Here is a 13687-nt window from a genome sequence, read left to right as displayed (position 1 = left end):
AGTCCACTTCCTTCATGGATGCTGGCTGAACCATTGCATTCCTCCAGCATTGTATGTATTGGTACTAATCAGGGTTGCTTGGGACCAGGTATTGGTAATGTCTGGAACTAAACTGGACCAAGGTACACTGAGCAGGCTGAAGCTGACTGCAACTGGTAGGGGAGTCCACTGGCTTCCAAGGGTCCCAGACTTGGCTATGCTGTTACTTAAGAGGGCTGTGTAAATTGGGTCCAGTGCGCAAAGACTGTGCTGCTCTGTGATGCTTTAATTGGGACTGTGCTAGTTTGGAACCCATGCGGAGTGCGCAAGATAGGACTGAACAGATTGGAATGGCACTGGTACCGATCAGGGCTGTGCCAATTAGAAGTGGCACTGGAAGCAGCTGTGTTGGCTTTGACTGGTGCAGATCATGATGGTGCAGAGTTGGTCTCTACCCAGAAAGGCAAGAATTAAGGATCATGGCGATCTAGAGTAAGATTGAACAAAAAGTCACAACTGTCATCAGACGTTGTGGGCAGAAGGCAGGAAAATAAGGTTGAGATGGATAATAAATCAGCCATGATGGAATGACAGAGCAGGCTTGATGGGAAGAATGGCCTAATTCTGTTCCTATGTCTTATAGTTTAACAAGATGGTGGTGAAGTGGATTGCATTGATCGGGACTTGCTGTGGGCCGGATAGTGATAAGCAAGGTTGTCACTTGCCGGGACTGACGCTGTGCACAGCTGCTGCTGGCACTACTGAATCAGACCAGCATTGACACTTCCCTTGGTCTTCAGTAAGGTCGCTAGTCCATGGAAATCTCCTGCCCTTGCTCCTACTACTGACCCGTTGTCGTCTGACATCCCCCCCTCCCCACCACCCCACACAATACCAGTCCTCTTGAGACCGTCAGCTCGTGATTGGCCGGGCTGTGGAAGGATTCCTGATGTAGATAGCATGGAAACCAGAGTATAAGCCTTTTACATCGTTGTTCGAGGGACAGAAGCCTGAAGGAATGGAACAGAGTCTCTCCACGTCTGATGATACCATTTACCCATTGGTGAGCTGCACTGATGTAATGTGGGGTGGGGTCCCCCTGCACATAGTGGGCAGCACCAACCACAGGGATACATTACCTCACCCAGAGCGAGACAGTGTCTCTAGGGTTGACGTCAGGTGGTTGACCATAGATCAGAGAAGGTGAAGGCTGCCAACACCAGGCAGCAAATAACCTTGAAACTGGCATATAGCCCCAGACAGGTGGGCATTACAGCAGGGATCACTTACTTGAAAATGACATTACAGTTCAGAGACAAATGTGTAAGGTCATGACTGACCTGTGAATTCCATCACTACAGTGAGTTATGGCATTATTGCAACAAGTGATGACATAACCTCAAGTACTGATTGTATCACCACAGCAGGTGATGAGGTCATTGCACTGATGACATCATTTCAGTGGGCAATGATACCACTACAACAAGCGGTGTCATAGCTTCAACCAGTGATTACATCACCATAGCAGGCAATGGGATCATTACACCAAGAGATGACATCACTTCAACAGGTGATAACTGCATTGCAGCCTGCGATTACATAATTGCAGCAAGTGATGATATCATTGCTGTGACATTATTTCAAACAGTGGCCGCATCATCGCAGCAGGTGATGAAATAATTGTGCCATGATGACATCACTTTGGCAGGTAGTGACTGCGTTGTAGCAGGTGAGTCATCACTGGAGTGGGCGATGACGTTGAAGTTGCAGATGATGTCACTGCATTGGACAACAACATCAGTGCAGCAGAGAATGGTGTCCCGCTTGTTGAAGACATCACTGCAATGCTCAATGAAGTCGCCTGAGTGTAAGGAAAGTGTCAGTGGTGCAGTGTTGGAGGAGGACCACAGCAGAAACTGAGGAACACATGGAAGACATCACATTGTACTTGAGGAGCAGAGACAGTACACACACGGAGAAGGGCAGACTGTGGAGTCACATACAGAGACAAGGTGACACAACGAAAGCAGGGGAAGGAGAAACCAGTGCAACAGGAGGGGTCAGGCAGGCCTCAGCACTTACTCCTTCCATGTGGACCTCTGTCTCCACGGGAAGTCCCGGGCCAATCTCCGGTGTGGGATCCTCATAATAATCCTGGTAAATGTAGTCATAGTCATAACCAGGGTCACCTGGGCTTACATCTTCTCCTGTAAAATACTCCTTGGACATCTCCAGATCTCCTTCGGTTGGGTGAACGGAGACCTCTTCCTCCTCTTGCTGGTGAGGAGCAGGTGAAAGAGAAGCGAGAGCAGCTGTTAGGTTAGCGAAGCAATGCATTCCCGAGGCAGATGATCATGGCTCTGTATACCTGGCCACACCCAGGGCTGGACCTCTGTAAGCTCAAGAGTGATGCCAATACCCAGGCACCTGGGGTTGAGGGGCAGGTCTGGGCACTGTCAAGTGATCAGCAAACTAGGAGGTGGTGGTGGGGGTAGAGCCAGCCAGAGGAATACTTTGCCATGATCATACAGCCACACTGGGTGAGTCAAAGCGGCTGGACCTCAAAGTCCTTTCACACTAGAGACACAAGGGCTTCGGCCTCTCTCCACATATGGCGCCTGGCTTGTTGAATGTTTGCACTGTTTTCTGTATTTTCCCCACATTCAGTCTGCTCATCCCAGGGCTAATATGAGAGAGGTGGGGAATGTTGTTTCTGAGAGGATGCAACAAGGGCAAGAAGGTTGTACCCTGGGCAGGGAAGGGTTGTGTGGGTGAGCGTCTGTAAGGGAGTGAAGTTGTGTGTATGTGAGTGTACATATGAGTGTGTGTGTGTGAATGTGTGCGCGTGGCTGTTTGTGTATGAATGAGCATGTGCACATGGATGTGTTTGAGCAAATGCGTATGTTTCAGTGTGTGAGCAAATGTATGTGTGAGTGAATGAGTGAAGAAGGCAAAGTGAGTCCGTGTGTGTGTATATATCTGAGTACATTTGTGTGACTGAGAGTATGTGTGTGTGTCTGAGCAAGTGTTTGTTTTTGACCAAGACTGTCTATGTGCACATGTGAATGTGCATGTTTGTGTGAGTGTTTGAAAATTCTGCTGTATTAAAGTTACAAAAGCTGGTGCAATGCCAATTACAAACAGAAATGCCCCAGAATATGTTAGATAGGTAATTCTCCCTCTACACTGTCCCACCTCACCCATAGACATCACTCCCCGACAAGCCAATGAGCAGCACCAAAACATTCCCAGCTGGGCACACACCCAACCCAGTACCCACACACTGCTCCCTGTTACACCAAGCCACTTCAGCACCAGCATCCGATGGGTTCTTCAATGATCCCTCCACCCAGACCAGACCTCCCAGTATTCTGGATCACAAGCCACACCCTGCAGTTGCCCTGGAATGTTCCCTGTCGTGGAAGACAAATATGAATGCATGTTGTTGTTGCTGAAGTACCGCATGTCCGGTGGGCATGCATGACTGGTTGATGTGCATGTGTCTTTGTGTGCAAGTCTGGTTGCAAAAGGCATGCCTGACTGATTGGTGTTCAAGACTGTCTTGCCTAGTCAGCGAAGCACTTTTTAGTTAGTCTGGGATGGAATCGATGAAATTTGGTGAGGGACTTGGTTGAGTAATTGAGGAGCAATTATTCAGTATTGCAGAGAGCAGAAGCCCTTGCAGTCTCTTGCACTGGATGCCAATGGCCGTTCCTTTTTGCAATTTACTTCCAATCTGCAATGGAGGTAAATTCCAAAAGCAAAGAATGAGCTGCAGAGATGTTTCCACGTTAAACATTCAATGCTAGTAATCAAGGAGGAAGTTTTACACCTAAGTATTTGCAATTTACACAGTTCAAAAGGTCCATTATCAGCTCCAAACCAAACTCTCTCAGTCCTTTCTTAGCCAACCCTATCATTACCTTTCCACCATTGTGTTTTCATTGAGTTTCCCCTTCCATGCATAGGACTTAGGGAGCTCTCTATGCAAAGAGCCTTCTCTTCCATTTCCTAATGAGACATTAGTAGTTGGCTTACATTAACCAACCGCTGGCTCTAGTTTCCACTACAGGTGGAACAACTCTAAATCTACCCTCACCCCTCCAACAGGTTGACTCCCCATACCCTCCACCTCCCTTCAACTTTAATTTCCCAGCAAAAAATTGCCAGTCATCTTTGTAAATCAGTGGAGACACAAGAGACTACAGACATTGGAAACTGGAGCAACATATAATCTGCTGGTATCTATGGGGGGAAAGAAACTGACGGCATTTCCGGTCTTGAAGCTGGGTTTCAACCCAAAACATCAGCAACTCCTTCCCCCCCCACTCACTCCTGCCCCCACCAGTGCTACTCGACCCAGAGTTCTTCCAGCAGTTTCTTTGTTGTTCCTTGTGACCAACTTCTACAGAGGGTTCTGCATTTTCTTGAGAAGATGGAGATCAGAACTGGTGTGGGCCAAACCAGCTTCTCCACAAGTCCCAATGGGTGCAGCCAAATGAACAACAAGGGACAACGGGGATTCTTCCACTCTCCCCCTCACACATACTGCCCACCCTGCTGAGGATACAAGCATTCCCTGATGGTGACTGGGTTGTATGGCTGGCACGTAGTTTGGGTACTGGTTGGCGTCACTGAGTGTGGTTCCAGTAAGGTCATTCCTGCAGATAATCTCAGTTCACATGAAGTAAGCAACAGTTAAGAACATGCAAACAAGTGTAGCCATCCCCTGTCAAACCCTCCATAGCTAAGAATGAGTTGTACTCCCACTCAGTGCCCACAACCATTCACAAAATATGTTTCATTATGTTTATGGGCATTGAGGGCATATGAGGTACAATCCTGTATCTTCTTCCCAATTTTCTTCCCCTTCTTAAGTCACAAGACATTAATCTGGTCTATCAGATGAACCTTCTTGATAGGAACTATCAACCGGCCTCTCAGCATGGTATAACTTCCTCATGGGTGCTAACCTTCTCCCTTCCAACCTCAACCACAAGACTGGGACCAATTGTTGCTCCCTGCCCCATCAGCGCCCTGGTTGAGTTCAGTACAGGACATGGATCATAAATGGAAATTTTCTGCACAGTTTAGCAGAGGCACAGATGCATGGGATGGAGGAGCAGTCACACACTCATGCACCATTATCACTGGATAGACACTTCCAAGTGCATTGCAATTCTCTTGGAGGGAGGGCCCATTAAAATGGGGAGAGCAGATGTTTATCTCAGGAAGAGTGTGCAGGTTTTCTGAAAATATTCCAATGGGAGTTTTTCAAAGTTGTGATCCTTTCCCATTAATCCAACACACTGTAGTCAGTACTGTCAACCACCTTTGACTGCTACTATGTCATAGAGTACAAAGTGTGGAAAGGAAGGACAACTTGGTTCTGTGTAAAACTTTGGGAACTGATGATGGGACATGTAAAGGAGTCTTCACTGGACATCTTAACCTGGAGTATGTGATGGAACAGTGCAGATGGAGCCTAATTCTGTGTCTGAGCCAGGGAGTGTGTGGTGCAACAGTGCAAAGGGTTCTTCACTCTGTGTCAGCCCCTGAGAATGTGTGATGGGACAGCATAAAGGAGCTTCATTCCGTGTCAGACCCTGGGAATGTGTGATGGGACAGTGCAGAGGGAGCTTCATTCTGTGTCAGACCCTGGGAGTGTGTGATGGGACAGCATAAGAGAGCTTCATTCTGTATCTGACCCGGTAGTGTGTGATGAGATAGTGAAGAGGGAGTTTTACTCTGTATCTGACTCTGGAGTGTGCAATGGGACTGTGTAAAAGGAACATTTCCTTATACCTACTCTTGCAGACAGGCATGCCGTGGAGGGTATTGTGTTGGATCTTCCTGTCTGTAACTGACAAGAAATCACTGGTGTAAAAAGAATGTGAGTGATCTTAATTACACCAGCAGCCACCTACGATAGAGTTAAATGACTGACGGACACTGATGGGAACTGCTGGTTGTATGAAAGGTCACATGATGTGCAATCACAAAGCAGGAACCTTTCAGGCATGCTGCCTTTGGACAGAAACTGGTGTACAGGACCCACTGCTCCCAAACCTGCAACCAGCAGACTGAGCCTGGTTAGTAACAGTCTGCACCTCCAGAATCAACCATCTTCAGTACAGTCTGCATCCCACATCCATGGACAGCCTCCCAACCCCAGAGTTCCCCTGCACAGCTTGGAGCAGTGACAACACTCGGACCGGACCATCTTCCTGAAGTCATACCAGGTCAGACAGGTCAGATCTGTCCCCTTTAAAGAGACACCCAAGTGAAAGGGCTGTCCCAAAGATGAAACACCATCAACAACTGGGTTTTGATGGTCTAATCTCAGCTCCAGCCAAGCCTTTCAGTTCTCATTAGCTGGTTGACTCTGTCCCTCACACCTCCCCTCCACAGTCCACCTCCATCCCCATGCCCACCCAGAGCCCACTAACCGCCAGCAACCTCAAAGCTGACAGTTAGAGACTCATGGCACTTCAAAGGGGCGGCGGCCTTTAGCAAATCATCCGCCACCTCAGACCGTGAGTGATTGTTGTCATGGGAAAAAAGCGGTGGGGAGGAGGTTTTGAAAACTCTGGTAATGTCTGTGAGTGAAGCAGCAGGTCATTCAGAAGAAGCAGCAAGCTGGTCAGTCAGCTTCTACACCTAGACATTCAGCGGGAAAACATAAAGCATACGTATTCATCAGATTACATTTTACTTGTCTCCACCAACAACCTCCCAACTGCAGGTAAGTACAGTAACACGCACTGTGCCCAGGACGAATCTATGGCAGGAGCTGATTAGTGGGACCCAAGCTCTGGAGAGAGCCCTGGTATTGGGAGTCAGCTAGCTGCTGCTCATCTGAAGATGGATCTAGAGAGATCTCCCAAAACCTCAGTGGACGCATGCCCATCGTGTAAAGGAGGAGTCAAATGGAGATCAATCTTACACCAGGACAACGTAGGAGCAGGATTTCACGCAGCAGAAGGGTTGCCAGAATGGTCTGAGGTGCATGGCTGGTCCTGGTGAACATCTGCCCCTTAGCAGCACAGTGATGTCCTTCTTATTCTGGGAGCAAGGTTCCAATGGAGAGTGACCCTCATTTCATCCTTTACCCAAGGAGCATTTAAAACTGAGTCACTAATCTGCTCATTGTGTTCTGCATCATCCACCGGTAGAGAGATGTGGGCCGAACATGGGCAAATGGGACAAGCGTAGATATGCATCATTGCCAGCATGGACGGGTTGGGCAGAAGGGCCAGTTTCCATGCTGTATGATCCAAAGACTCCATGAAGTGGGCCAAGTTGGAGTGATGATGGTGTTGGGGAAAGCAATGGAAAAACAGGACACTGGATACAGTACATCAGGGCCTCTGTCACATCTCTCCACCATCTCAGCTTTATGTAGGCCAACTCCTCGCTTTACTATCACCCTGATGAAGGGTCTCAACCCAAGTGTAATGTACTGCTGCCGGAAAACAACAAACAAATTTCACATCATATTCCAGAGATATTAAACCTGATTCTGATTCTGAAATCTCCAACACTGCCAGTGGCAATCGGTTCCTTGCCACAATAGCCAGTGACATTCGACTATTGTATTTAGACCAGGGGACAGCATCCCCCAGTGGAATTCAGAACACAGAACTGTGCTGTACAACTGTACAGGAACTGGCCCTTCAGCCCATCCCTTCTGCACTGAACATGATGCATAGCTCTTCTGCCTGCAAATGATCCCTGTCCCACTATTCCCTCCATTTCATGATCTGGAAAATTCCAAGAGCTGATCCATGGCTTTGGATACCTGTAGTTCTTCTCCACCACCTGTCCCGAAAGACAGGAGAACCTGAGGTTAGGGGTCATGTTGACATCTCCAGGGTCAGGATTGTCAGATTTCAATTAAGTGGAGGAAGATGCGAATGTGCACTAGAACCAATAAGCAGTCTGTTGGAGGAAACTGGAGAGTGAAGCAACACCTGCGGGAGTGGGGAAAGAGCTGTCGACATTTCAAGTTGAAACCCTGCATCAGGGCTGAGGGGAGAGGGCTGGTATGAAGAGAAGAGGGAGAGGCTGCGACAGGGGCCAGTAGGCAATGGGTGGACTGAGGAAGGGTGAAGGATGGTAGTTAGAAGCAGCTGGGTGAGGGAGGGAAAAGGAAGAGGTGGGGAGGCAAAAGGAGGTGGGTGATCGGTGAAGGGAGACGGTAGAAAAAGGGCAATGGCAACAACTGGGGAGAGGGGAGAGTGACAAGTGGGGAGACAGGACTGGAAGGCAATAAGGGGGAAACACAATAATGACTAGTGCTGAAATCTGATCGGTAAGGACAGTGATAACAGACGGGCCTCTGCACATCTCTCCCCCTACCTTCTCATCTTTATGCAGGCCATCTCCCCTCTTTACCATCAGTCCGCATGAAGGGTCTCGACCCAAAGGGACAGTGCTTATCCCTTCCCACGGATGCTTCTCGGCCCACCAGGTTCCTCCAGCAGATGGTTTCTTGCTGCACATTCCAGCATCTGCTGTCTCTGGTGTCTGCAGCAGAATCATTCCTCCCGTCTGCGGTGACCTCCCACTCGTGACAAGATGGGAAAACATAGTGTGCATGAGACTGGGGTCAGATATTCCCAGACGTTACCTGCACCAGAAATACACCTTAGCCCATTTCAGGGGCCCTGTCACTGAAGGGTGACCTCTCCTTCCCATTGTCCGGACGTACGAGAGTGTCCATCCTCACACCGAGAGAGGGAATGGATCTAGGGTGGGAATCTGTACAGCACGGACTGAATGTGTTTGAGGGACTACACTGATCTTCCCTTTTCTGCTGATACTTCCATCCAGTCTGCAAGTAATCCCCAATTAAAATAATCCGTTCAAAATCATGTGTTTCCCAAGCAATATTGTGTTTAGGACATGATGGTGAAACGATGAAGTAAATAAGAGGAGCAATAGGTCAGTCAGCCCCTCAGGCCTGACCTACTACTCAATCTGATCATGGTTGGTGTTTCCCAGGCCTCATCTCTTCCTCTGTACCAGTCCCTGCAGCCCTCAGTTTCCTGATCTCTGAAAAAAAATCTATTCCTCTTTAAGTTCAATATCCACAATCCAATGGAGTAGAGAATTCCAGGTCTCCTAGTTGCAAACTCTTGAGTTTTCAGCCACTGCAGTGCTCACACTTTAGTGCCGCAGTGCCTGTACAAAGCACGTAGAGCCACATACTTACACATAATGAATACAAAACAAAACAAATTCAAGTGCTGGAATTCTGAAATAAAACTGCTGGAAAGACTGAGCAGGTCAGGCAATCTGTGTGGTGATATGAGCAGATTTAACATTTCATGTTAAAAAAAACGCCTTCATCAGAACAAGGAAAAGGAGAAAAGACAGTACTCTTCAATATAAGGTGGAGGGAAAAACGGGTAGAAAGAAAGTGATTATCATCAAAAGGGTGAGACCGAATGAGATAATGCAGCAATTAGAGTAGAGTTCAGATCAGATGAAGTTTGCCTTAGCCATTTCTGCCTGAAATATGTTTGGTACAGTTCCTTCTCCTTGTCTGTTTGCATCATCTAGCACTCTGGGGATATGCTACAGCATCACTGTTAGCAATATATTAAAAATCAACACATAACCTAATCCTGACTGCTAATCATTCTGCTGCATTAACCTATTGGTCTCACCCTATCAGAGATATTCCCATTGTTACATCCACTCTTCTCCCAATTTCTCAGTGTTTGAAGATTATTTCACTCTTTCCCATTCATGACCTGGAATGTTACATCTCCTCTCCTCATAGATGCCACTTTAATTGCTGAGTGTTTCCAACATTTTCTGGCTTTCTTTCAGACTTCCAACATCGCCAAGTGAATTTTTTTTTTCTGTATGCATGGTGGTTACATGGAGTGCATTGGTGGGAAATTCTGGAGGGAACACAGAACTAGGAATCCTGAAATTCTCTCAGATTCTGCTCCTTGGACTGTGGAGACTGAATCACCAGAGTGTGGGGGGGTGGTTTGGAGGATTTAATTACCTCCCTGGTCCCACCCATGAAGAACGTCTATCATAAACCATGTTCAGTTTGGGTTAAGGGACAGAGTTGGAGAGAAATTTTCCTTCATAAAAATTTTCAAAGTAATTACTGTGTAGACCAGGAGTTCCCTGTTGACAGCTGTAATTCACCAAGGCAGCTGTTTTGGTTGGTGTTTAATTTGGAAAAAGGATAGTCCGAGTTAGAAGAAAACAATTTTACCTCCCTTCTCCTGCCTAAGTAAGCAGTTAAGAATCAACTATGTTAGAACGTATTGATGCACTAGCAGATTTGCTCTGCTTCGAGATAATTGATGAACAAGGAGGGATTTTTATGAAACTCATAGTTCAATGTTACTGCCTTAACAATATTATTAATTCTGAGCTTATTTACTAATATGGATTTAAATTGCCAATTTGCTACAATGGAACTCGAAATCAGGTTGTCAAATCAATGGCCTCCCTCCTTAACTTCTTATTGTCATACTCAGTAAAACAAACTCCCTCTTGCAGCAAGAGAATCTTAAAGTGGGTAGTCAATGGACTCTGTCTATACTACTGATTGTCTCAATAAAGCAGCCAAAGTATCTAAGACTTTTCTTGCCACTGACATTCTCTTTTCTCCCCCCTCATATCAGGCAGAAGATACAAAAGCCTGAAAGTTCAAGACTATTGCATATCGTCTTGTATGATAAGATGGAATCACTGTCTACCTTGTACCTTATTGTCTGCCTGCACTGCTCTCTCTGTGTAACTCAGTTATTGTTTTTCCTTCATCACATCTATCCATTGATAAAATGGTCTGTATGAGTGGCATGCAAAACAAAGTTTTCACTATACCTTCCATCCGTTGACAATAATAAAATAATTTACCATGTGAATTCTGCTGGACACAAAGATATTGTCAGTTGTTCGACCTCATTGGTTAATTTTACCCTTGAATTAAGATAATGCATGGTTTTACATTAACTTCATCTTATGTTTGAAGTCTGATATATTTATAACAAAAACCTAACTTTGCTGTGAGTGATTAACTCTTCCTATCCCCAGCCCGGGATCAACAGTCTGGAAAGAATGAGTTCCTGATTCGCCAAGGTACCCAGAGGCAGCCTGGCTCTGATTTAATGTTGCCTACCCTAATGAAGCACACTCTCTCCACAGGAAATACTAACTCTCTGAATAAATCTTTTAATCATCTTAGCTAGTTTAATTAATTAGGTTCTGATGAAGAGACTCAACAGTTAAACTTAAACTACTTTTCTTCCCACAGATGCTGCCCGACCTGCTGTGTTCCCAATATTTCCCATTTATATTTCAGACTACCTGCATCTTCAGTTTTGTTTTCAGTTTTTTTTTATTACCTAACAATTATTAAAATTCAAGGTTGTACAGCCCTAAGAAAGAGTTTTGCTTTTTGTCCCCGGTATCAACCCTGTAATGGACTGGTCTCCAGTAGACTATAGCAGACAGATGTTTGAGGCAGCTTAAGATTGTAGTTTCAAAGTTTTGTTGCTGTAGTGTACAAGTTATTCTGTATTCAAGGATAGCTTTCATTAAGGCTTTGATTGATTTAATGTCTTTCAGTTTAGAGGAAATCTCATACTACTTGGTTAAGGAACAGCTACTTCTCTTCAACTATAAGATTCTTGAACTGACCTGTATGACCCTAGCCCTACCTCAGTAATGGAACACTATTGATAACCTCTTGCACTTACCATGGATGTGTTTCTAATTGTGTTTTATTTATACGAAGGTGCTGTTGTGCACAGTCTTTCTTTCTCCTCTGACCTGTGTGGATTCTGTATAATTTTTACTCTTGAGTATTGTCTGAATCTACATGCCTGTAATGCTGCTGTAAGAAAATCTATCATTGTACCTGGACCTCAATGTACTTGTGCATATGAGAGTAGTGGACTCAGCCAATAAATACTTTATGGACACATCCTTCCTCACCATCAAAGTATGCCTCCGGAAGGCAACATCGACCATCAGAGATCCCCACTATCTTGGCCATGCCGTATTCTAAGCTACCAGGAGGCAGGAGGCACAGGAGACTGAAGTTCCATGCCATTAGCTTCAAGAACAGCTACTTCCCTTCAACCAATGCAACCCTAATTACTACAGTTTAGCAACACTGACCACTTGGAACTAAAATAGACATTTTTTTTATTCTAATTGTGTTTTCATGTAAAAATGTGTATATAATTTATGTTTAATTTATGCTTTTCACGCTAAAGTCCCACAGCACCATGTTCAGGAACTGTTACTTCCCTTCAACCATGTGGTTCTTGAACCAACTGGGAAAATCCTAATCACTACTTCAATATAGCAAAACTATGACCACCTTGCGCTACAATGCTCTAATTTTGTTTTAATTTTGCTCTTTCTTGTATAATTTAGTATAATGTATGTTTATATTTCCTTCTGAATGTTCGGTTTCTAATGTTATACGACTGAGAATCTGCTACAATCAAGCTTTTCCGTACAGCCATGAATGCATATACTTGCGCATATGACTATAAACTCGAAAGAAAAAAAAACTGGACTTGACTTTCCTCCCTTCAAAGAGATGGAAAAGGTGTGACATTGTGTTTCCCACCCCACCTACCCCCAAAACCCCCACCACCCCCAATCACTTCCCTTCCACGGAAGGCAGGACTCCTACAGCACAGACAGCATTACCTTTGTCACCTCAGTCTCGATGACCTGAGGAACCTCACTTGTGACGGTGGCCACAGTAGACTCAGTAGCCTCCTGCCCCTCCGTGTAAGTCTCATACACAACCTCCTCTTCGTAGAGAGCTGGGTCAGTCAGGTCCTGCACCGGTTTGCAATGGGAGAAGATTGCGTTAGTGGGCTGGGGATCTTGGGGAGGGAGAGGCAGGAGAAGGTTCAAGGACAACAATGACAAAGTGCCATGAGGATGGAGGCCCTTATCGCAGAGATAATGGGCAGCAAGAGCAAGACAATGGAGCAAGTGAACAAGAGAATGAGAGAGAAGAGAGATGAACGGGATCTATCCAGTATCTTTCTATGGAATCCTGGATGAAAGATCTGGATAAGGGCCCATGGGAGACTATGCCTCTACCTTTTGGAAGCTGCTCACTTGAGTCCTCTGCTGTGTGATTTTGGTGGCGGCAGGCCTGGCGTGAGCTGCTTTCACAGTGGGAGTCCGGCCAGTGCGCAGCTTGGCGGAGGCGGACTTTGACCACGTTGCCGCTTTAGTGGAGGCCACGCCAGCCGTGAACACCTTGACGCTCGATTTAGCACTGCCAGCCCCCGCCTGCTTCCATCCGTGGCCTTTCACTTTCTGGTGATGGTGGTGATGAAAGATGGAATGATGGATGAAACCATGGAAGAGAAGAGAAAGAATGGGCAAGACAATGAGGAGGAATGACGCGATGCATGGAATTGCAAATCCTCCAATCCAGGATGTGAGCACCAGGCCATGACATTGATAAAAAGGTCCTGATGTAGATAACCCCTACCTGTCACACCACCTTCTGTCTCACATTCTGTCTGAATGTGTCCCACCCACACAAATCTGACCATCTGTTTCACCCACCCTCCATACAGCCATATGTCTTATCCTCTGTCTGACTGTGTCTCAGTATCTGTCTCCATCCACACTGTCTGTCTCACAATCTTCCTGACTGTGTCTCACCCTCCATCCGGCTATCTGTCTCATT

The 13687-nt window shown here is 46.1% G+C and overlaps 1 protein-coding gene across 1 annotated transcript in view; it reads right to left on the bottom strand.

Annotated features, from left to right (window-relative positions):
* The window catches only part of LOC140198073 (collagen alpha-1(V) chain-like), a 269358-nt gene that overhangs the window by 146532 nt on the left and 109139 nt on the right, over positions 1–13687 (bottom strand). Inside the window, exons 7-8 of the mRNA XM_072258945.1 lie at positions 12682–12816; positions 2062–2256 (exon numbers count right to left, since the gene is read on the bottom strand). Coding sequence (XP_072115046.1) covers positions 2062–2256; positions 12682–12816 — 330 coding nt within the window. The remainder of the gene's footprint in view (positions 1–2061; positions 2257–12681; positions 12817–13687) is intronic.

Source organism: Mobula birostris, chromosome 5 (genome assembly GCF_030028105.1).
Source record: "Mobula birostris isolate sMobBir1 chromosome 5, sMobBir1.hap1, whole genome shotgun sequence".
NCBI lineage: Eukaryota > Metazoa > Chordata > Chondrichthyes > Myliobatiformes > Myliobatidae > Mobula > Mobula birostris.
The sequence above is the reverse complement of the archived record's forward strand: the minus strand, read 5'-3'. Positions and strand labels throughout refer to the sequence as shown.